Source organism: Mesocricetus auratus, unplaced genomic scaffold, assembly GCF_017639785.1.
Source record: "Mesocricetus auratus isolate SY011 unplaced genomic scaffold, BCM_Maur_2.0 Super-Scaffold_100676, whole genome shotgun sequence".
Lineage (NCBI taxonomy): Eukaryota > Metazoa > Chordata > Mammalia > Rodentia > Cricetidae > Mesocricetus > Mesocricetus auratus.
The window spans coordinates 6,239,366-6,263,458 of record NW_024429266.1 but is presented as its reverse complement, the minus strand read 5'-3'; the positions used below and the strand labels follow the sequence as shown (position 1 = coordinate 6,263,458).

Genomic DNA, 24,093 nt, shown 5'->3' with positions numbered 1-24,093 from the left:
GCTGCACATCCTTGCTCAGCAGAGCACATGGGATGTTTGTGTGATGGTTGTTTCTGTGACAAAATTACAGTGATGTGTGCACAGAATAGTGAAACCACTTCCGCTCAGGCCCCCACTTCGACTGCTAAGCCCGCCACTCTCTCTCATCCCTCAACTGCCATGCTAAATGGCATTTAAGGGTGGATAATTTCTCCCTGGCATTTAGTAGAACTTTCCCCTGAGATTACTGGCTTGTTGAAGTACAGTGGACCAGTTTCATCCTTGGCATCCCCATGACACCAACTTCAGGTGAGGCTGCTTATTCTACAGCAGGCAGGTTCTTGTGAACACTCCACCATGTAGAGTGTAGCCTTCCTTGCCTGCCACTTTGGTTTTTCCCCGCCAGCCACCTGGGCTCTGCCACAGTTGCAGTCCCCAAATAACACACAGGACACTATATTAATTATTAGCTGTTGGCCATTTGCTTGGTTTCTTACTGGCTAACCCATAATTGTTAATCTAAGTATTTCTCTTAATGGAGAAAGGGTCCAAACCTCTTACTTCTATGGCAGCTACATGATATCTGCCTATGTCTCTACTTCCCAGAATCCTCCTCAACTCCTAGTCCCACCTATCTTGCTTCCCTATTGGTCAACAGTGCTTTATTGACATATGCACAGGACTTCCCCATCATTTCCTCTTTTCTGTCTAAATAAAAAGGCAGGTTTTAACTTTAACATAGTCAAATTATATATAACAGAACAGTTATCAAGTAAGAACATAGTTACAATATTTTGTCCATTAACATTTAGTAAGATTTAAAGGAAGTATTTTAGTATCTATCCTATCTGTGTGAGTCTAAAGTCTTATATCTTATCTTTTATCAAAACTAAGGAAAACTGTAATTATAACTATTTGTCTTCAACTCCATCAAAGACCACAGAAGGATAATATATAAACCCTAGAATTGACAGATACATCTTGCTGCCTGGACAGTCACCCAAAGTTCCTCTGTAATGTTGGGGCATCCATCTTCAGCCCATAGGCCACAGTGTGTCTGGAACACTTCTCAGCAAAGCAGGAAATTTCAAACTGTCCATCTGCACTGGCAGTCTGTCAGTTATTTTTCTGTGTCCTGCAGAAAGTCTGATAGACTCTTCCATGAATCAAGAACCCTGAAGGACTGTTTGAGTTCAGCAGTCACTTTCCTGTGGGTCCTGCATGTCCAGTTCATACAGCAAGAGTCAAACAGTCTAGGCAAGAGCATTTCTTGCCCAAATGGCTAACTTGCCATGTTGAAAGCAAACTCCATAACGAGTTTCTTGGATGCCTATCTTCCTCTCAGACATAACTGGTGCTGTCAGGAGCAGACATTTCTCATTGTTAAGAAAAGCCCAAAACCATTTTAAATGCCATTTTCTGAAGGTCTTTGAAAGGTTTGAAGACTATCTATCTCAAATATATTTCTGTATATCTAGAAAACCTAACCTAACTATAAGTTCTGACTATAATAGGTAACTATCTATATCTGTATTTTATTATGTATTATATTTTAGAAGATCAGTATAAGCACAATACTTAATCAAGAGGAGAAATATACATATCACAAAATTGACCTTGAATTTGTATCAATAAATGATAAACCATACCCATACCAAGTATTCATTTCCATACCATAATCCCCTTTTTACCATTAAAAAGAAATTGATTATGAGCATTAGCCAATTATAAGCAACCACATTCAAATGAAAACAAAGATTTATAAACAATATGGGAATTTGGATGTTGCTCATTCCAAACTGCTTCCTGCTGAAGGGGTCGCTGTTCATACCATGGGGATTATGACAAAACACAGAAGCCTATAGAAGTCCTTATTTTTGTGGTCTGTAAGGCTGCATCATCTTAGCTACCTTAATTGTTGGAACACATGCCCACTGCTTCCAGGGGTAATGGTTCATCAAACCACAGAAGCCTGGAAGGAATCCACAGCTTTCTATTTTATGTGGAAACATTAAAAAAAACTCTGTTCCCAAGTAACCTGTCCTTATATTTAAAATTAGAAGTCAAAGCATTTTTGAAATATATAAGTTGGATTAATTCAGCAGCATTTATAATCAAGGATATTTTAGCAGTTGTTCATTCCTTAGTCACTGAACAACTGAACAACACAATAGCTTACAGTATCCAGAATTTCTGTGTATTTTCCATCTTTACGTGGCTTATATTACTCATTTCTTTTACTTTTATTTGTTTATTTTCTGAGACAGGGTTTCTCTGGAAATCCACCTACCTCTCTGCCTCTGGAGCAAATCCTACCGGTGTGTGCCACCACAGCCCTGGCTTTTCTATTCATTTACCACTTTTTCTCTCCCAATCCTACGTATATTTTTAAACACACTGTAAACCTTTAGAGGTTTTTCTTCATCTGAATCTGAGTTTACTGTAAATCTTTATGTTTTTCTGGCCACGTGTCTTATCTGCTAAAAACCATGGCTGTTTAAACTGCAGTTTTTCCAAGATGGCAGGTGTAAGTTTGACTCCAGCTTACCGCCTCAGTTGATGCTGACATCCAGCAAAAGAAGCTGCCGGCTTGGAGATGTGGTCACTGCCACTTCCAGCTATACGTACACACCTTTCAATCGTTAGCAGAGCCTCTTAAATGAACCTTGCTGGTTTTTTGTTTTTTGTTTTTTGTTTGCTTATGCTGAGTCAGGAAGACTCCCTTAAGTGAGCCACATGAGTTTCTGCTTGTCTCTGGCAAAACAGAGCCCACCTGAGAAAAATGCTGCTACCAAGAAGCTGTGCTTCTCTCCATTCTTTTGTTTCTAAAATTCCTTTTAAGTTTTTGTCATTCTACATGGAAATTCAATTCCACTCCTGACAACCATATGTAGAGTGTTGTCTTCCTGCCAACCTGGTTCCAGAGCCACATCAATCCCAAATGAATACACAGGAGGCTATATTAATTATGAAGCTGTTGGCCGTTTGCTTGGTTTCTTACTGGCTAGCTCTGACTTAAGCATTTAACCCATAATTGTTAATCTAAGTATCTCTCTTACCGGAGAAAGGGTCTGGACCTCTGGCAGCTACCTGATGTCTGCCGGTGTCTCTTTCCCAGAATCTTCCTCAACTCCTAGTCCTACCTATCTTGCTTCCCTATTGGCCAACAGTGATTTATTGACATATACACAGGACTTCTCCATCACCATCACATTCTGGGCTTTTCTTTCCTGCATCCAGTCTCTTGGCCCCAACCAAAAGAGATCTCATGGTGGTCCACTGGTTCTCAGCACATCATCCTATCTATTCAGAAAGCCAAAAAGTCTGTGAATTAAAACGAGACTCCAGATATCTATTGCTCCTTGTGCATCTAGATATGCAGAAAGCTTTAGCATTGCTGTTACAGAAGCCACCATGGACCCCCACACAATCACACAAAGAAGCAGTCAGCAGCCTCTCTGACATTCCTTTGTTTCATAGGTCTGCAATGTGCCTGCTGTCTCCACAGAGAATGGGTGCCCCGGCACACAGCTAATCATGGCCACTACATATGTCTGTTTTTAACCTCTGTTTTCTACTTTCTTCTGCCTGACCTCGCTGTCCTTCATGCGTGAAGATGCTGCTCATCTCAGACTTCTCTTGTACAACATCCCTGTGGTTGACAAGTATCTCCAAGATTCAGCAAAATGAACATAGGGTTGCATGTCATTGTAATAGGTCAGGAAGGGTCCAATCAAAGTATTAGACAGGAAAAAGGGCAGATGCTTGGTGGTAGTTTATAGGGGGTTGGACTCATGTATCAGCATTTGGCAAACAAAGCAGTTGTACTGAAAGCAAATATGTGTTTCAGAGATTGCAAGGACTTCCTCTGGGTACTTCTATCAGGGGACCGTGTGAAGAACAAAACAAGGACAGAAATAGACTTCTAAGTGTTCTTTACTCCATTCGACACTTCACTCACAATGTGCTAGATAACAAAAGCAACCAGCATTTGCCGTGTTTCCCTTGTAAAAACATCAAACATACCCTTATTTAAAAGAGTTGATCAGTGTACTACATAGTTAAATAGTGTGAGCATAAGGCAATTGTGAATTCTGACTATCTTATTTGCCCTTTTTATTTCAGATATGCAGTACTTATTTGACACTAGTCTGTCGTCCCACACATCATATTCCTATTATATAAAGACCTCCAGTGTGCATAGTTCAATGAGGAACATAGCTGTCATTTATACTACAAAGCCAGAAGTCTCAGAACAACACTTAAACTTGACTCTGACTCTGTGATGCTTACCTGGACTGGACTCTCAAACCACTCTGGTCCTATAGGGAAGTATGTTTTATCATGCACACCTATGCACAGCACTGAGTCCTATGACTCCTATGAAGGTCAGGAGACCTCAGCTACCATTTGGAATCTGGTTCCATTCAGACAGTACCATTTTCCTGTAAAGGGATGTACTAGTGGGGGCTGTTTACACAGCTTGCCCGTTATAGTAACCACAGCCCAGGCACCTCCCCAATGGCTGAGACCACCTGTAATATGGAAAACCAGTTCCACAGAACTCCAAGTAGGTTGGTCTCCACCAGGAAAACTAAACGGTAAGAATTCAAGACCTAGACTTAACTCTCTTCTAGAAGACCAAAACAGAAATGAAGACTTATGTAGTATTACTGGGAACTCTGTTTGCTTATATGAATATAAGGTATATGCTTGCTAAATGATTTCTGAAGATATTAAATACTATTTATACTAGATAGTAGAAGAGGATATTTCATCTAATTGAAGAACAAATTCCCTTCAATTAAATTGCTCTTTAAAAGGCTAATATTATCTTTGCTCTTAATGACATCTGCCACAACACAGATGATGTTTATAATTGGTTGTGTGCTTATAATATGCATTATATTTGACTGAGTCACAAGTTAGGGCACCCATAAGCTGTGAATTTTCTCTTTTAAGCAAGAAAAAGATAGAAAATAATACAAAAAATTGTATATAGGCTAGTTGATTCCATTAAGTTAATTTTTGTGCTCTTAAAAATTGAACCTTGGGGTGCATAGGCCAAACACACATGCCTAGGTTTTTAATAATTTATGTTATGTATATATCATGATAAAACTTTGCATCAAACTTTTTGTTGCTTGGTTAAAGAGTACAAGTCAGCTGCACAATATTTATGCAAATATGTCTTGTGTCAAATATGTAATTGAATCTACAATATTCAAAATATGCAAACTGAAAGTAGAGTATGCAGGTACCCCAAAAGAACTGGACATTATTAGCATAAATTATGGGTACACAACCTCAAATATTTCATTTCACCTAGAGTAAATGATGGTTATTTTGTATTTATACTTCTTTTGATTTGTCCCCCGCCAAATAGCTCGGCCTTCATGCTAACTTATATTCAGTTTTGTTGTACACCTGTCTTACAGATCACTAAATTTCTATACCTAGATTACTGAAAAGAATCAACAGGTAATATGGTCAGGATACTGAAAAGCTGGCAGTCTTGTGTGACTAGTCCCTAAATAACCCCTTTATGTAGGTCACTTCAATTTGCTATCTCTTTTCTAGGTATAATTTTAAGATATAAATTATACATGAAGAGATGGCCATCTACTAAAGAAAGTCGCAAGTTCTAGAGCAGTGGTTGGCTCAATCCTCAGCTAGCTTCAAAGTCGGCCAACAAGAGAGAAAACACACTTCAGCCTCCTCGAGTCAACGTGTCCATCTCTGACTTGGAAATACACAGAGTATTCATTTGGGGTCTTAGCTGTGACTATGATTGGCAGTGTGTGCTCTGCTTGTGCCTCAGAAACACCAGGAGAATCAGGTAAAGATCAGTGTTTTGCAATCTTATTATAAACCCCTTAGTGAAAGTGCTGCCTGGAAATTAAGGTCAAAGAGACATTTGAGGTGGAAAGAGCAGATGATCTAGCTATTAATGCATTTGGGGGAAGAAGGCTTAACTGTAGCTCTAGTCTGTGTGTGGGGGGGGAGTCTTTCCCCAAATTGCAGTTGATTTCTAGTGTCATGTGGATAGACACCCTAATCTTGCTTTGTATTCATCATTGTTTATCAACAATAATGACAAAAGCTAATACATTGAAAGGTCTAACCCCAGGGTGCTTAGAAACAGAATTAAGTTGTGGGAGGAGAGCCAAAAGTTTAGTTTTCTTATGGTATCTTTATTAAAGTAACTGATTTATTATTAATTTTCCATTTCATTCTTCACACAAAATGTACTTCCAATTCCATGAGCATTGAAGAAAACAAGCATACTTTTGCTGTGTATTGAATCTACGTGTGTGTGTGTGTATGTGTGTACGTGTATGTGTACGTGTGTGTATGTGTGTGTGTGTATGTGTGTGTACGTGTATGTGTACGTGTGTGTGTTTGTGTGTGTTCGTGCGTGCACACATACCCAAAGCCTGCCCTAAATTTAGCAGGTTGGAACTGTGAAGGTTGAGGATAGCTTTGTATGGATGTCCAGGAGCCTCACTGAGTGAATAAAATGTATATTATGTTTGACCATCTCTCAAAGACAACTTGCCATCTTGGACAAACTAGAGGAAATAATGAGTCATGGAGTTTTGGAAGGGGTAAACCAAGATCAGAAATGGGATATAACAGATGAAACAGTATCCATGGACCATCATGATGTTAAGGATCACTGGGAAGCGAAGATATAATGAAGCCCTTTGACAACCCAACTTTGGTAACTCATTTAAATTCTATCTAAGGATGGTGGGGGTAAAGTGTGTGGTGCCTATGCCCTGAACATTTCAGGAAGGACTGACAAAAGGCTATGAGTTTCTTTGAGACCATCACTCCATTTTCTTTGTACTTCTAAGTTGAGTGATTTTTCCCCAGCCTCATTGGTTTGGCTCAGTGAAACATGGCTTCCATGAGGAACCTAGTAGTATGTCATCACACATCTCCTGCTTTGGGGACTGTGACAAGTACTGCTTCTGTATTATTCAAATTTATTATCAAATTGCTCACTACCTATTTTCATGAAAACGTGGGGTTTCATCAACGTTTCCATCGTGTGTGTGTATGTATGCGTGTGTGAGAGAGAGAGACAGAGAGAGACAGAGTGGAGGAAAGAGCACATGCCTGTGTGCATGCACAGTCTAGAGGAAGCCATCGGGTGTCTCTTCTATCACTTCAGACCTCGCACCCTTGTGACAAGGTCTCTCATTGTACCTGCAGCTAGGCTGGTTACTAACACTCCACAGTGAGCCTCCTGTCTCTGCCCAGGGATTATACATACATTTGAGGTCATACCCAGGTTTCTCAACTCAGCTCCTCGTGCCGTGTAGGATCTGAACTCAGTTCCTCATGCTATTTATCCACTGTTCTTACCCACTCAGCCATCCCTCCATCCTATCATTCTGAGTTTTATTTTGTAAATGAAAAATGCCTTACCTGATAATAATAAGTAGTAAACATCCCTGTGGATGACAGTTTTAAGTGAATATGTAACATATATCTGTAAATGTTTTAAGTTTTGAATATGAAAATATTTTACAAAGAATAGGGCTTTGAAGAAACTAGAAGAGTGAAAAATGAAATCTTCTATGAAGGACATCTATGTGCTTGATTTTTGTGTTTCACTTTGTTAGCATCTGTGTTCACGTTCCCCTTCAGTCTCTCCACTCTTGTCACACTCACTCGGTGTCTCCTGGGAGAAGCCAGCAGAACACTTTGCAAGAGGAGAAATTATAGGGTGCCACATCAGCGTGGTTTCTGAACAGTCCCCCCAACAAGATGTTCCTGTGATGTGTTCAAAGGTATTTTTATTTTCAGCTCGTTTCTTTATGAATTAAATTATGGCTTCATTTGATGTTTTCTGAATTTACAGGATTCTGTAGCATAATCTCTCTCCAAATGTGTGTTCATCAGATGGGCCATGCTCATTAGCATAACATCAGATTTCAAGGTTCTCTATATATGCTTATCACCCATTTTTCTAGGGGGCTGAACTAAAGTGGTTGTAATTTTATTGCATGAGACCTGCTGTTTCCACTTAGTCTTAACTATTTTCCAAGAACTTTCAACAACTATATACAATGTGAGATAATCTGAAAATATTATTTGAACACATAATAGTGCATTAAGCTAGTCCACAATCTGTCAGTATTTATATTGCTTTCATTTGGATGTCAAAATGACATTGACAAGACCATCTCATATGCACATTTTGGGTATGTCTTCATTTCCTTGGGAAAAGACATGGAGAACCAAATTTATTACAATATAGCAGAAAGCATGGCTGTAGGACTGAAAATGTGACGCTGTTGATAATATGCTTGCCTAGCATGTGTTAAGACCTGGGCTCGATTCTCAGTACTCCATAAAACTAGGCATGGTAGCATGTAATCCAGCCACTTGAAAGGCAAAGGCAGTAAGATCTGTTGTTCAAGGTCACCCTCAACTACCTAGTGAGTATGAGACTGCTCAGGTTACATGAGACCCGTCTCAAATTTATTGATATTATTCTTATGAATTTGCTCAAACCTTTGGATATGTTTACATCTTGTCTTCTAGTAATATCTATGCCAGTGATGAGAATATAAAGGGTTAACAGTTACAAATGCCTTACTTCATCAAAGTTCCAGCATTGGATATGAAAGACTCTAGAAAACAAGAGGGTCTTATTCTCTGCAGTGTAGAGATTATGTGTTTTACCTTTCTAGCCTGTTTTATAGGCATGGTAGTGTACACAGGGAGAAGTTACTGGTATCAACTACATGGGTCATCTTGTATTCTTGGCTGTTCACTTCTACTTCTGAGGGACATAGTTTTTGATGAACACTAGCATAAGATAATATCTCCACACTTCTTTTCCAATATGTACCCTCTGTCGTTGCTGCAATGATAAACGGCACACTTTTTGAGGGTATAGGTAACTGTTTATTGTTGAAATTACAAGAGAAAACGGGCAACCCAGATGAGCCAAGTGGTTTTCCACTACCGAACCAGAAGCTGAAAAGAGGGAGAGAGGCTCTGCTGCTTGGTCTTTTATTCCTTCCTCCATACACGCCTCTAGCCACGCCCAAAAGTGGGCCTGGCTAGTGGAGAAGTTCACCACCTGTCTCTAGTCATGCCCAAAGTGGGTGTGGTTAGCGGCATGGTCTCACTTTCATTACTACATCTGTATGTGTCTCTAGAGCACCACGTGGCTAATGACGGAGTCCTAAGTTTCCCCCTAACTCTGTGTTTCCCAGGTTTCCTACGCTGATCTTCTGATCCTGTCTCATGTCCATGACCAGAGTGGCCAAGGTTCTATCACACAGTCCACATGTCCTTTATCTTAAGATACTTTTCTTCTACATATTGTGAGTAAGCAAGCTCAATGCCTGAAGGCCTGTCCTCTGAGAACATTTGTCTTCACTGATGCCTCTGAGACCCACCATGGTAGGACAGTGTAGCAGCAGCCACCTAGACTATCCTTGGAGCTGTTTTCTAAGACAACCCTCCTGTGTAGTCAGCTTTGGTGTTCTTTCTTTATGCTTTAGAGAGAATTTCCAAGATCTGCATGGTATTCTTTGGACTGAGCTCAAATCTTAGGTTTCCACTTGTATCATAGGATACAATTTAGTTGAGTCCTTGACATATCTGAAAAAAAAATCCAGCCAATGGGAAGTAACTCTAACTATGTAATCATTTGATGTTCTGTTGGATGCTATAGTATGATGAAAGCCCAATAACCTCCTGGGAGTGTTAAGCAAACAGTCCATGGTATCCAGAATTCCTATCACTTTATGTGCCTCTACTCTGCATACTTTCTATCTTGTGGCTCTCTTTCCAGCAATACGTCACCATATTTCCCCATAATTATGTGCCCCAGAACCCTTGGATCTAGTAGATTTAATGTCTCAAACAGTCAGTCAACACCACAGCCTGAGCCTGGGGCTGAACTATTCCTGCTCTGGGACAAATCAAGTAGTATAATTTTATACTGACATGCTGGTCAGAAGAGTACCCAAATGAAGATTATTTACCTTCACATGGAAGTCTCTTCACTAGACACTGAGCTTCTTGCTGAAGGGTGCAAGATAAAACACATTCAAGGATGCAAGATACAGTTATTTTTCTTCTACTTTTGACTGGATAGATGTCCTAGATGTCACAGACAACTTGGCTTCCTAAAACACCAGCTGATGTTTCAAATCCCTTAATCTTTTATGAAGTTAATCTCCTACTCTCTGGGACACACATCTTACTAAGATCTCCATACACTTGTTTCGTGCTTATCTGATCCATTTAACATGATTTTATTGACACTGAGAAACAATACTTTCAAGAAGGATTGTATAGTTTATCTTAAAGTGGTGATGACCTCAAGATTATCTTTATTTAGCACATACATGACATTAGCAACAGTCATCAGATCGCACAGTCCTAAAAATTTAATACCTTCTCTAAAGTTACTTAGTGCACCACTATGTAAGTTTAAAAATTATGCTGCTATTGCAAAGTTGTAGGCTGCCATGAGTCCACCTACATGGATCCTCATTGTCAGCCAGCTGGGGTGGTCTAATTACAGAATCCCACTTTAATACTTTGGCATCTCCCTCCTGTGAAACTAATGCCTTTTGGGACTGCTGTAGTTCTGTTTTCTCAGAAGATACCAAACATGGTGGAAGACTTGAAAACAGGATATACAGGGGTAGGGAGGGTGTACTCAACTGCAGGCAGTATAAGGAAGTCTGTCACTGTTGAGAGCAAGAAGCTGAGGTGTGACACCACTGTTAAAGAGTCTCAGTGGTACCCCAGCTATCTCTACAGCCAGAATCCTACAAAGCTGGCACAAACAGGGTAGAGATCACAGGATTTGCAACCTTGGAACTATTTGTTTACAAACACTACCTTCAAAATCACCATAAACTGAGTGGGTTACAGGGCATGCATTGCTTCTCTCAGGTTCTGGGGTTCCAAAGACTAAAACTAAGCTGCTGGGAGAGCCATGTTCCTTCCCTGAAGCCAAGAGGAAGTCCTGTCCTGCTTCCCTCGTCTCCCTCTGGGTGCCTGGTGGCACCCTTTGCATCGTGCCAACATATCTCCCATTTCAACTACATCAGTTTGCTTCACTCCTACTCCCTCTGTCTGTGGGTGTTTTGCATTTCTCTTAAAAAGATACCAGCTGTCAGATTGAAAGCTAATCCTAAACACAAGGTGTATTAACTCATTTCCTCAACAAATACCACTTTTCAAAAGACAAAACCCTTAAGTTCTGGGGAGACATGCATTTTGAAGGGGACACCCGTTAAATCACTATGAACATATTTGCCTTTTTCTGAGGTGTCTTAGTGGACAGAATATATACCCACACAACACAGAAATTTATTTTGTGGCTAAACAAAGAGTCAATAATAAATTAATGATTCTTTATTGTCCTTTCCTGTTCATCTGCACATGTGACTTTTTCAACTATCTCACGATAAAACAGCATCTAGGTATAATAACATGCTTTTCAATGTAGACAGTTTACTGTACATATCTGCTGTAATATTGTTATTTAGGTAAATGTTTAAATAAGACTGGCGTTTGGTCTTTGAGCCTTACATCCCACATTTATCATTGGTGTTTTGGCACACAGTTGTATTTTGTCTATTCTTTAATTCTTGGGCTCATATACTTTTGAAGTCAATACCTAGGTTAACATCTCCAGTATACTTGTACTCATTTAGGGAAAATAACTAAGAACTATTTGAAATGTAGCTAAGCTCTGTGAGCATCTGAATCTGTATCTATTTGTGAAGTACCATTTTATATAGATGTCAAAACTAAGAACCATGTAAGTAACTGCATGGCCTCTTGATACTATCAGGTGTCATGGTAAAAACAAGCCATAGGGCTGCTGCTGATGTAATTCAGCTGGTTTTTACTGTAACCTTTCTTATAACTGCAAATATCTTACCTTGATGGTAAAACATATAATATAGCAAATGCATCAACCAGTGCCATACTCATTTTTTAACATTAGCAAGTCTTCTGTACTGTAGACATCTGCATGTCCTATAGTTTTGTAGTCTTGGTGGTATAGTACCATTAATTTATGTTGGCACTACCACCACATTTGCCTCATGACATTAAGTAGCTACAGCATGCCTAGGTAGTACAAACATTTAGCTTTTGTGATTATAAAGGGTCACAATTACATACGCAATCTGGTCCATGGTTGACTAAACCATGCATACATAGTCCATGAATACATGTCAGTAGCCCTAAGAAAAATCATTTCATATTCATAATTCTAGCTCTGTGACATTCCCCACCCCCAAATATAACTTACATCCAACATTAGTCAAGATTTTCATGGTTGCTTGTTGTTAGCTCTAGTCATATTTATAGTATGAATTCTCTCTGGCTGTTTAATTGTTTACATTGTTTCTCACAGTCGTTTTTCTTTCAAACCCTCTGCTTTCATTTGAAAATGTCAGATGATGACTATTTTTCACAAAATGTAACTGTCAGTCCAATTTACATGTTTATTTGGATAGGAAAAGAAGTGAGATTCGACTTAAGGGAATGTTCACTCAGCATCCACTCTTCCCCCTTGACTACTGTGGAGGTTTTAAGCAAATGATAGGATGATTTAGCACCATGCCATTCATTGTCCTATGCTCTGCCATCAAGTAGCATGTGGCATCACCACCCTGCGTTTCTGTTGGCTTCGTTTGGACTTTTTCACGGTAACTGTGTGGATGTAGCCATCTTTATCTCTACCATTGGTGACAATAACCATACATCCATGCTGCTTTATGAGGCCATAACTCCGTTTTCTCATTTATCCACTCAGGAACTGCATTATTACCTCATAAAACAGTGTGGTTGTACAATTATCAATTAAACCCTGTATTGTTGAGACTTTTTTGGTATTTTTTTTGAAATTGCTTTCCTTAAAGGAGTTGGCAATAATTCCCTCTGCCTGAATTCATGGAATTTGTAATTCCAAGATTAATGGCTGTGCATTGATTATTATCCGATTATTATTATTGTTTTGCCTTTGAAGCTGTTGCATTCTGCTAAGTCCCAAGACCTGTCTTATGTCATAAAGGGACTCTGACCTTATAGGATCTATACCTTTACTGTCTCCTTCTACAATTCAGTGGGCTGTGTAACCAGTGCTTCAAGAGCAGGAAAAACCCTAGGAGCAGGTAAGTACATCCCAACTGAATATAAATAAATATACCCATATTGAAAATAAATCCCTGCAGGGCTCCTGCATTTCAGACTTCACATGTATCTTTTCTGGCTCTGACGCTCCCTCAGTAACCCTGAATGCCATTTGTCTTGAGTTTCTTGAAAAAAAAAAGACAACATAGAGCCAAGGATTATGGACACATTGGGAGAGTCCCAAATTAGACATGGAATGAGAATGGTTATTGTGTTCAGTCTCTACCTCAAAATGTCCTGGAGGTTGTGAGATGCATCCCATGAGGCCACGCGATAATTCTTCCCTCGGTCTTAACTTTTCTTCTTGTGTTGGGACTGGCTACTCCTGTCCTGTGAGGATATTTAGCAGTTTCTTGGTTGCCCTGGTACTGTGTTTTCATCCGTTGGATAGGCAAGTGCTTATGTATTATTTTATTTATGATTAGTGAGAATGTCCTAAGTTTGTACAGTGTAGTAGGAAAACTGTTAAATCCTAAAATGTGGTTTGTATCATTTTTGCTTGCTTTACCGCAGGTCAACTAGATTTATGCAAAGCTGAATACACATTTCACTACCTTCTATACACTCCACTAGCAGCATTTAGATTTTCAGTTCCCATTGTTTCTGTCTGCGGTCCTGCAAGGCCTGGGCTCTCTTTATGGGTGTGTCTACAGGTACAGAGGTTAGCGGGTTCCAACATGAATTCTAGTTATTGTACAAACATATATTTAATCATCTTACTCTCTGTAGATCCAATTCTTTTATTCCTATCTCCAGTTCTGGGAAAACTAATTCAGTTCAAATTATGTCACACAATTACTTTTGCTTGTTACAATTTTCCATTGATGTGAAGGAAATCCAAATTCCATGGCAATGTAGTTTAGTATCTCAATGATAGAGTTCTTCAGGAATTTATGTTTAATCTATGTGTATTCCGGATGTGTGAGTATATCCAGGACTGTTGGATGCCCAATGTTACTGCATTCATAGCCACATCTCCCTTGTGTTTGTCCAATTCATGACTCATACCCTCCGCAATTGGAAAACACTTGGGTCCCAGACAAACCAGCATCTTTAGACTCATTTTTGAAGAAGGCAATTTCTCTTTTTTTATTTTACTTATGCTTATTTATGTATTTGGCGTGTGTGTGTGTGTGTGTGTGTGCGTGTGCGCACATGTGTAATCATACACATGCACAGGGCATGAGTGGAGGTCAGAGGACAAGTTGCAAGTCTCAGTCCTCTCTTTCCACCATGTGGGCCCTAGAGATTGGATTCAGGACCTTCGATTTTGGCACCAAGCACCTTAATGGCTGAGCCGTCTCCCCGCCCTAAAGAAGTGAGTTCTTAAGTGGACTGAAAATACCTACCGCTAGCTTCTACTCAACGTCCTTCTCTTGGAGGCTGCTGTTAGTAGAACTTGTCTCCCTCATGACAACATCGTCTATACCATCTCTAACAACTCTACATCTGCAGAAGTCGTGTCTTCTCCACGCCATAGCACGCCATCTGCATCCCCTGGAAGCACGGGACTGGCGCTAAGCTGTCACATTTCCTAAATATTGTCAGCCCATGTTCCTACAGACACAGACAGTGAAAGGAACTGGAGTGAGACACACCTGACCTTGGAGCCTAGATAGATCCTGGAGACTGGAGTACAAGGAACTGTCATCCTTGGTAACATCCCCAGTGATCCTGTCTTGAGGGTTGAAGCAGTAAGTTCCCTGCTATATAGAAGGCACACCACAGCCAGTGATCTCAGCAGCTCCTTTTCAGTCACTAGTGAGGAATCCTTGGGCCGTTGTCACAGGAGAGACTGGAAAAGGGTATCTGAAGCCTATGAATGGCCAGCGAATGGTTGAAGAAGTGTCTAGCATCCTTAGCATCCTTCTTCATTTACTTGGCCTTTTTGAGATCCTGGCTTTGCTGAGACTTACTACATAGATCAGGCTAGCCTCAAATGTGTGGCATTCTTCCTGTCTCTGCAGGAAGTGCAGGCATGTACTACTGTGTTTTGTTGTCAACTCTACTTAGTCATAAAGGAAGCACAAAATAAAGCTGCTTTGTGGCTCTTTCCTTTTTGCCCTGTCTCTCTACTTTTATTCCCCTGAGTGTTTTTGTTTGTTTGTTTGTTTGTTTGCTTTGAAACGAGGTCTCCCAATATAACCCTGACTGTTCTGGAACTCACTATACAGTCCAGGGTGGCCTTGAGCTTATGAATTTGCCTAATTTTGCTTTCCGATTATTGGGATTAAAAGTGTGTGCCACTGAGCCTGGGCCTCTCTACCTTTTTATCATAGAGAAATAGAACCTGGAAATATCTCATAATCTCTAAAAGCTACATAGATTTTAGATGTAGGTAATATATACCTCTTTATGCTTTGTTTTCCATTTTTTTCAGATAAGATCTCATTATTTAGTTTGGGTTGAACTCAATCTTATGATCCTCCTGCCTCAGCATCCCAAGTAAATATAAAAATGAATTAATATGCACTTTGTGAAATGATGAGCAATTATTTCTTCTTAGCTGTTGTTTCTATCTTATAAATATACTTAAATGGGGAAACAAAATGAACCAGAATACAAGAGTTCGAATTTGGGTTTTGCTCTTTGCACACTAGGTTTGCTATTTCTATACAACAGTAACCAACACCTGATATAATGACCAACGACAGAACGGGTGTTTTGTCTCTGTGTCAGTGGGTTGAGTCCATGCTTACATGCTGTCATGCTTACATGCTTACATGCTTACATGCTTACTTGCTTACTTGGCCCCATGTACGAGAATGGAACAGGATGGCAAGTGGGAATGTAAGACGGGAGATGCTATTCACATCATGGCAGGAAGCAGAATGTGCAGAGGGACTAAGGGAACCTTCAAGGATACAATTCCTGTGGTCTACTGCCCCTTACGGGGCCCCATCTCCTTATACTTCCAGAACCTTCCAACAGCTTTTATCAGGAGGAGACTTCAGCAAATGAGGGACTTCCCATGTTCTAAGTAGAGCACCGGCTGTGAGATCCTGAAGTGATTTTAGTTCAAAAGATGATGTGCGTGACACGTGTAAAGACATGTTCACCACAGCAAAACGTCCATAAAGTTTTCTTCTTATTGCAATTGCCATCTCATGAAACATGCTTGCCAGCCAATGTGAGCCCACGCTGTGTCCCTGCTGTGAGGGCTTACAGTGTTACCAGAGTCAAGAGCTGGGGTTTTGCATCTTCATTTTCTTTGCATTATATGGCAATTACCTAACAAACCAGAAAATTTTAAAGTCTAAAGTCTTTTTCCCTTCTCTGAGAAATAAACCATTCAGGGCCATGAGGCCCACTGAAAATGCAGTGGGGCTAGAGGGAGGCCTCTGAAATGCTGCCGTTTCAGAAGACCCAGGTTCAATTCCCAGCACCCACAACTACACCTCCAGAGGATCCAGTGTCCTCTTCTGGCCTCCACGGGCAATAGACACAGCAGTGGTGGGAGTACAGACACACATACAGATGGCAGGTAAAACACCCGTACATGTAAAACATAAAAAGTAAAAGTGAAAGCAAAATTAAATTAAAAATTTGCATCCAGATTACAAATTCCAAATTTGTCCTTTGAGTATAAAGTCACCAATGTATCCCAAGCGTACCACTAATAGATTATCTTATAAAATCTCTGGTTAGAAAACAACCATTGAACGCTCACTATCTAAAGTCTGTGGGAATTCAAAAGACAATGAACAGTGTTTAGGTTAAGCAGTTAATATCTAATAGACTGATTTGCGTGAGGGTATGTGCTAGACTCTTAGCTGAAAGAAGGCTATGGGAACACAGGAGAGGATGAGTGCCTGTAAACTGGGAGATCAGGAAATTCACAGGATGCTGTTGTAGATGAATTTGGTTGATTGAAAAAGACATTTGTATCTATTTACTGAGCATATGAAATGTACTAGTCCCCATATTAGAGGTTGGCACTGTTCTAGATATTCTATGATAAAATCTATGGTTTATGAAGACATCTCTGGCAGTACATTCAGAGGGGTATGCACAGATGCTCAGAGTTTTTATCAGTGTGGACCAATGGGCTTTGTTCAGTCAATGGAAGTGAAGATTGACAGATGAGATGGACAGAATCATGGGGGGACTAGCCACAGATTCAGACGAGGAAAAAGTTAAAGGTGACAGTAAATGTTTGAGTAGACCATGATGTTGCTGTTAAATAAAATGGGAAGGATGAACATATGGGAAAAAAACAAATGTGTGCGTTCATGTTTGATCGTTTGGTAGGAACATATCCATGGCAGCTATAAGCAGCTAGCAACAGTGCATACAAATCTGGTGGTTAAATCGTTGATGGTTTTATGATTATCTGTAGAGGTGGAGGACTACTGCGAGGATGGATCAGTGAGATTGGGAAGACGCAGGTGAAGGAGGGTGTCTGAGGGAGCACAGGCACCCTGGGAAACAGTGAGAGTAAGGGAACCGCCAGAGAGCAAGGGAGGTGGTGTCCCTGTGAGCTGAGGCTATGTGAGAAGCACTGAGCAGTGGCTGAGAACGCCGTGAAGAAATCTCAAAGGCCATTCGTTGAAGTTGTGGCAAACATTTCAGCTCACCCAGTTTCTACTCAAACCATAACATTGGCTTCTGTTCCTGTGGGAAATCTTTTCGTATTCTGCTAGAGAAATTATTTCAGTGGCATTTGGAAAACAAAGAAAAGAAAACATAGTCTTAGCCTTCAGTATATGCTGTCAAAGCAGGTGACTCCTCATCTGCCAATAAAAGTAATTTACACGCTGATAGTGAGAAAATGTGTTTTGCTATGTTTGTTCTTGTGTAAAATGCACAATTTGCAGGTATATTCAGAGTAATGAGAAGAAAAATTAGCTTTTATTTGCCTGTAAGCCCAGGCCAACAACTACTGACTCTGTATCCTTCATGCCTCTTATTTCTAGTAGGTGTTTCTTTCTCCATACAAGCCCTAAGATTAAACAGCTAATAAGACTCGTGGACCAGACACCAATGTCGAAGCCAGGGCTTTTGTGTAGTCAAGTCTATATTGGAATGTAAGTTGGCCAGTCACTTTCTGAACCTCCCTGCCCTGTTATTTCTGGAGAACAGTGAAGCAGCGTACTGTGGGGTTTGCAGGTTTGACTCCTCAGTCTAAGGAGGGATGGAAGCCTGCCATTCAATAGCATTGCAGTTGAAAGTCACGAATCTAAATAGGCACTCACAAGTGTGGGACCACACCAGTGAAACCTCCTCATTAAAATCTTAGTCACTACTTAAAAGAAAATACTTGTGAAGTTTCATCTGGAAATTTCATGGAAAAGCTTTGGAACCAGATGATTTATTTTAAATATTTTCTGGTTCATATGAGAGACTAGGGACACTTCACCCAGATAGCTGTGTTAGATTTGGGTTTGGTACCTGCACATCTCTGAATGGATGGGATCTCCATGGAACACTTAGGAACACTTGAGTTAGTGCTATGGAGTTGCTCCTGGTCGTCTGCAGAGGTTTCTAGAAGAGCTAGGCCTCCTTCAAATCTGTATTACACATCTACAAAACATTACCCTTTTCATTTAGGAAATTTGTGAATTTCTATCTTTTTCCAAGTCTACCAGGTTTAAATCTTCCTCCCGAAGATCCATTTCTGAAGGAATATCATGTCATTTCTTTTACCTGTCATTGGCTCCAGACTACAAACTGAGAAGCCCCCATCTATCAAGCAGGTAACTAGGGTACGTTAAGTTTTGCTCTGAATCTGAAGTGTAATGGAGATATCCTTTCTCCTGGGTAGAAAAACCCACCTTGTTTGCATGCAGGGACATAAGTCTTTTCATTGTGAATAGGACCCAGAGTGATTAAACAAGCACTCTTAATATGTTAATTTATAATTTTAATTACAACAGTCTTGTCTATATAGTCATTAGTGAATACTAATATAAATATTTTTCTACCTTTTTATTCACGGTGCGTAAGGCAATCATCTGGTTCCTTCTCTTAGGTTGCCAGTGTCTGTCTCATAATGCCATCTTTGTTCCAAGTTATGAATGCATTTTGTTCCTTCCTGTCTTGAATAATCCCTCATTAAGCTAGTCACTTTCTGCTCCATGCTAAAAAGGAAAAATTATCATGCAAATGCGGCAGGCCATATTAAAAAGCACATCACCCGACACTTTTGTCGCTGTCCTTCAATTAGTTTCCCTTCTTTGAATTTAATTCCATTTGTTGTTAAAACTACTGACTTGATGTATGGACTCGTGAATCCGAGGCTGCTGCCAAGAAAGTGCGGGGGGAATCAAAGGCTCTTGGAAGATCTGCAGAGCTGAAATGAATTCGCTTCACCTTTGACAAGAACACTTGAACAGCCCTGGAGTCCTCTGATGATTCAACTTGACTAATTATCCAATTATTTATTTCAAGAGTAAAGATATTCTACAGTGAGAGAAGTGCAAAGCAGCCCGAGAAATTGGGGAGTGACAGATGACTTGAGGCCCATCCCAGATAAACAGTGTCTGTGCAGAAACTTGACTTTCCCATGCGCCATCCGTGGCGGCTCCTCTCCCTCCCATGAAGGAGATCCTGGGCACATGGAGGACTTTGTTTGTTTGTTTTCTCTCTCAGTGGAGATTATTTTTACACTTGCAAACACCATGTCAAATTGCCAGGGCTCTTAAGCAATATTTAAGTTGTATTTCTCTTGATTAAAAGCTTTTGGTTCAAAGCAATACTTTTTAATTGCCTAATGATATAAGTCAGTTCTTAGGGAAAAAAAACCGGCACATTTAGGAGTTCATTTGCGATATAACTGAAAAATTCATTGCATGGCAGTAAAACAATTTACTGTTAATTACAAGGAGAAGAATTTGCTGTAGCATGCTCACAGATTGCCATGAATCATGCAGCACTCCTAGAGATTTATAACAGATGTGTAAGTGGGATGAATTAGCAGGGTTTAATAACAGAGGCACAAATCATGCAGACTTCAAGGAGCTTTAATTGATATACTAGAATGTGACGGGCATGAATCACTCAGCCATTCAACAGCATTGGAACATATGGTCAGCTCAATATGCTGCATCTTAAATCGGTCGCTGAGTCGTTGCTTGTCCCATATGGTGGGAGCAATATATTTTTCGTGATTAAAAAAATACATCCTTTTTTTTAAAAGAAATATGATTGCAAAGCATGTTTGTTATTGAGCAGGCATGGAAAAGCCAACGCAACCTGAGTTTTAATTTTGTTTTTCGTTGGCATTATTTTTAAACATGGCAGCTCCCCAAAATAAATAAGGGACACCACATGTAACACTAGATTGCTGGAGGCGTTCTGAGAAAGGGATCTATGCCGTTGGCATGTTTGACCCCCAGCCAGCCTGTGGCAAGCATGGTTGGAGAAGCTCAGATGGCCCTCAAAGCCCTGCAGAGCCGGTAAACAAGATGAAAGGTGTATCACTTTGGGAGAAGGTTAGGACTGCCCAACTTGGCATTCTAGCATGATGGGTTTGTTGGGAGACCTTTACTTAGAGGGGTAAAAAAAAAAGTAGTTTTGATAATAGTGTGTCCCCCGATAAAACAGCTGCGTGGACCGCTCTTTTGTTTCTTAATTAAATGTTCTCTTATTTGGGAACTTTAAAAAATAATCTTCATAGATAACGGAACTAATGGCACATCATCCATGCACGTGGAGGCAGGTATCCTGGCTGATGACTAACCGGGAGTGTAAAATCATACTTCTATTGTAGCTGGATCCTGGCAGCATTCAGAAAGGCTTCTGCAGCATTAGTAAATGTGTCAGACTTGAAAAGGGAATATTGCAGCCTTAGTCTGTGCTGCCAGGATTTAATGTCAACAATTAAAATTTATTTTGATCCTTACCTAGTGTTTATTACTGTTTGTATACACAGCAGACCTTACTAATACAGAGCTGCACTATTAGACAGGATTGCCATCTGTTCCGAGAGAAATGTTGGCATCTGTCTTCGATGCTAAAACTAAAATGATATTATTTCTAACAAAACAAAATTAACTGCTTTTTACTCACCAACTTCACTTTTAAGGGCTCAGATGAACCAAGGAAAGGCTGGCTTGTGAAATGTGCGATAACCTCGGGGACCAGGACTGCTTTTGGATATGTGACTTTTATCAGGCTTCCTGTTGGCCTTTTGGGCATATGGAAAGGGCATGCAGAAATCACCTCTAGAAAATGGAACCTTACCTTAGCCGTGTTCTCGCTCTGTGGCTTCCACAGATTGTTAAAACAACAACCAAAATATATAAAACTTGGCTACATTAGAGGCTTGAGTCCCTCCAAAAGATTTTGACAGACGCACCCTAAAAAATAAATAAAAAATAAAACTTCCAGGAAAGAAATTGAATAGGCAAAAATGTTATAGAGAACAAAGTCTCCATTGGTCCCACAGTGACCCCTTTAGGAAAATACACTCTCTTCTCTGCTAGGCTATTACATTTTTTCTCTCACACTGGCATATATAAAAGATTTATATGCAGCACCCCTCCTATTTTTTTAGAAGGCCTAAGTGTCTTATTAAGGAAAGGTCTCTTGCCGTTTGAAGTTAAAGAATTTGGAGGACCAAGGACAATGGTAACACCCATACTGATATGAAATCAGTGGGGCACTTTCTGAGACGGGCCACTCAGATTCTATATATCACAAAATAATAAATTGTGTCACACCCATGTTTAATGCGTGTACACAGTGCATTAACTGTAACTATAGTACATTTATTTGTGCTGGAGGAGACTTGAAAATGATTAAAAAATCAATACTGTGCTGTCAGACAGGCAAGTGTTACGATACGTTTAAGAAACTAATTGCACAGGCCCCATAAAAGCTTCAAGTTTGTGTAGCAAAGATGCCATAATTACAGTCGGAACGACTACCTCTTACATTAATGGTGGGCTTTAGTGAACGGTGGTAGTGGCCGTTACCTGCCTATTCAGTGTGTTAGTTCAGAGATAGATGGGTCCTCTTTTCTCTAGACCTGGGCAGTGGTAGTTATGGACCGTTGATCGACCACCACCTGAAATGCACTGATAGCCATGTTTGAGAGCAAGTTCATTTGAGTTCTCTTAAAGCCATGTTTTGTAACCTTCCTATGGCATGGCACACATAGAAAGATCATGTTGTATGCCACATTCTGGGTAAGAAAATGATAGCAGAGTGCTGAAGGGGAATGTGAAAGGGTTATAGTCTGAGCAGTGTTTTCAAAGTAGCATTTCCTGAGGTGGTTTTAGATCTTTGAAAAAAAGTCAAAATAATTTTCTTTTGACAAAGTGCCTACGGATGTCCTATGTTAGACTATACCCTATGCACACTGAACCAAGGAAGCTCTGGTCTTGTCTGGATGCCTGGCCTCACAGCAAGAAGTAGATCTGGTCATAGTGAATGACTTACCAAGCAGACGTCACACACAAGGTTTTGAAAACAATTGAAGATATTTGATGCAAAAGCCCCATGAGTCTGTCTGGCTTAAGACTCCACACTCCATAAATTTTGCAAGTGTAAATTTATTCATTACACTATGCCATTAATCAGATAATAGGGTAACAAATGCTGCATAAAGGAAGTAGAGTAGTTGAACAATTCAGAATAATTTTTATAAAATATAAAGTTATTAGGGAGCTGAGGCATTGGCTCAGTGGATATGAGTGTTTACTGTGTAAATGCAAGGACCTGAATTCAGACTTCAGAACCCACACAGAAACCAGACATGGCTGCATGTGGATTTCTGTAAGCCCAGTGCTGCTGGAGGGGTAGAGAGTCTAGCTGAAGAGTAACAGTGAGAGCCATGGTCAATGAAAGACTCTTATCTCAAGGCCTAGGGTAGATGATGAAAGGGCGGGAGACCCAATGTCTATGCATACACAAATACACACGAGCAAACCTATTAACCACACATGAAGGAAAGCACCGCATGCACACATGCACACACACACATACACATTTAAAAAGAACTTGGCTATGTATCTGAATGGAGGTGGCAGTTAGTATTAATGTATTGCACTGAAAATTCTTGCTCAATTTGTAGATAGGATAACTCAGGCAAGCAAGATAAAATTTAAATGATTTATATGAGATATTGTAGCATAAGAAATTCAGGTGAAAATATTTTCAAGAAGCCTAAAGTGATTTCTTTTGCTCAAAGTTATCTCTTAGTTTATTGTACTGTGATGACAAACTATTTAACAAACATATTTGTGTGTCTATAATCCCTTTGTTTTGACACTCAAATAACCCTCCTTAAGCTAAGCTCCTGTGTATGTGTGTGTGTGTGCATGTGCACACATGTGCACATGCAAATGTGTTTTGTGTCCAGTTTAATTGGTTTACAGATCCACTCAACCCTTCTCCTGGTTGTAGAAGATACAGGTAAAGAATGGTTCAGTAGCATACCCACCCTACAAGAAGCCATGTAGACTCCTCTGTTTGAAGCTATAACATACAAGCTGGAAGTCAAGGTTTTTAAAGCAATGGAGAAGCAACCAGCTCCAGTTCAACTGATGCTGTGGAGGACACTAGCCAAGATATTCTCCCTGCTTGGTGGAACAACTCTCTGTGAGCTGAGGTGCTGACATGTCACTCTTTGAACAGTTAGCCCTAATTTCAGTGGACCCTCCACAGAAGAGTATCCTTATTGCCTATGAACTGTTTGCCAGACTGAGAGTAGAAGTGAGCTCTCCCCCTTTAGAAAGAATTGAAAATGTAACTACAGTGCCAATGTGATTCTTTTTTACTGTTTTATTCTTTGTATTCCTGATGAAGAAGTACCGTGGGTCGTAGATCAGTGTGGAAAGGCAAGGCCCATGATTTCACCACTTTCTCACATTCAGCTGGTATAGAATTGTACAGGAGTCAAACACATGGGCTTTGGGAAAGAGTTAGTGTGTTGTGTAAAGGATGGCATGCTTCCAATGATGAAAGGTTCAAGTT

The 24,093-nt window shown here is 40.1% G+C and overlaps 1 protein-coding gene across 1 annotated transcript in view; it reads left to right on the top strand.

The window, feature by feature from the left end:
* Ush2a (usherin) overlaps nt 1–24,093 on the top strand; it is a 644,634-nt gene that overhangs the window by 154,891 nt on the left and 465,650 nt on the right. The window contains 7 exon segments of the mRNA XM_040738771.1: nt 4,105–4,248; nt 4,251–4,580; nt 5,560–5,728; nt 5,730–5,818; nt 7,614–7,629; nt 7,631–7,781; nt 13,010–13,154. Coding sequence (XP_040594705.1) covers nt 4,105–4,248; nt 4,251–4,580; nt 5,560–5,728; nt 5,730–5,818; nt 7,614–7,629; nt 7,631–7,781; nt 13,010–13,154 — 1,044 coding nt within the window.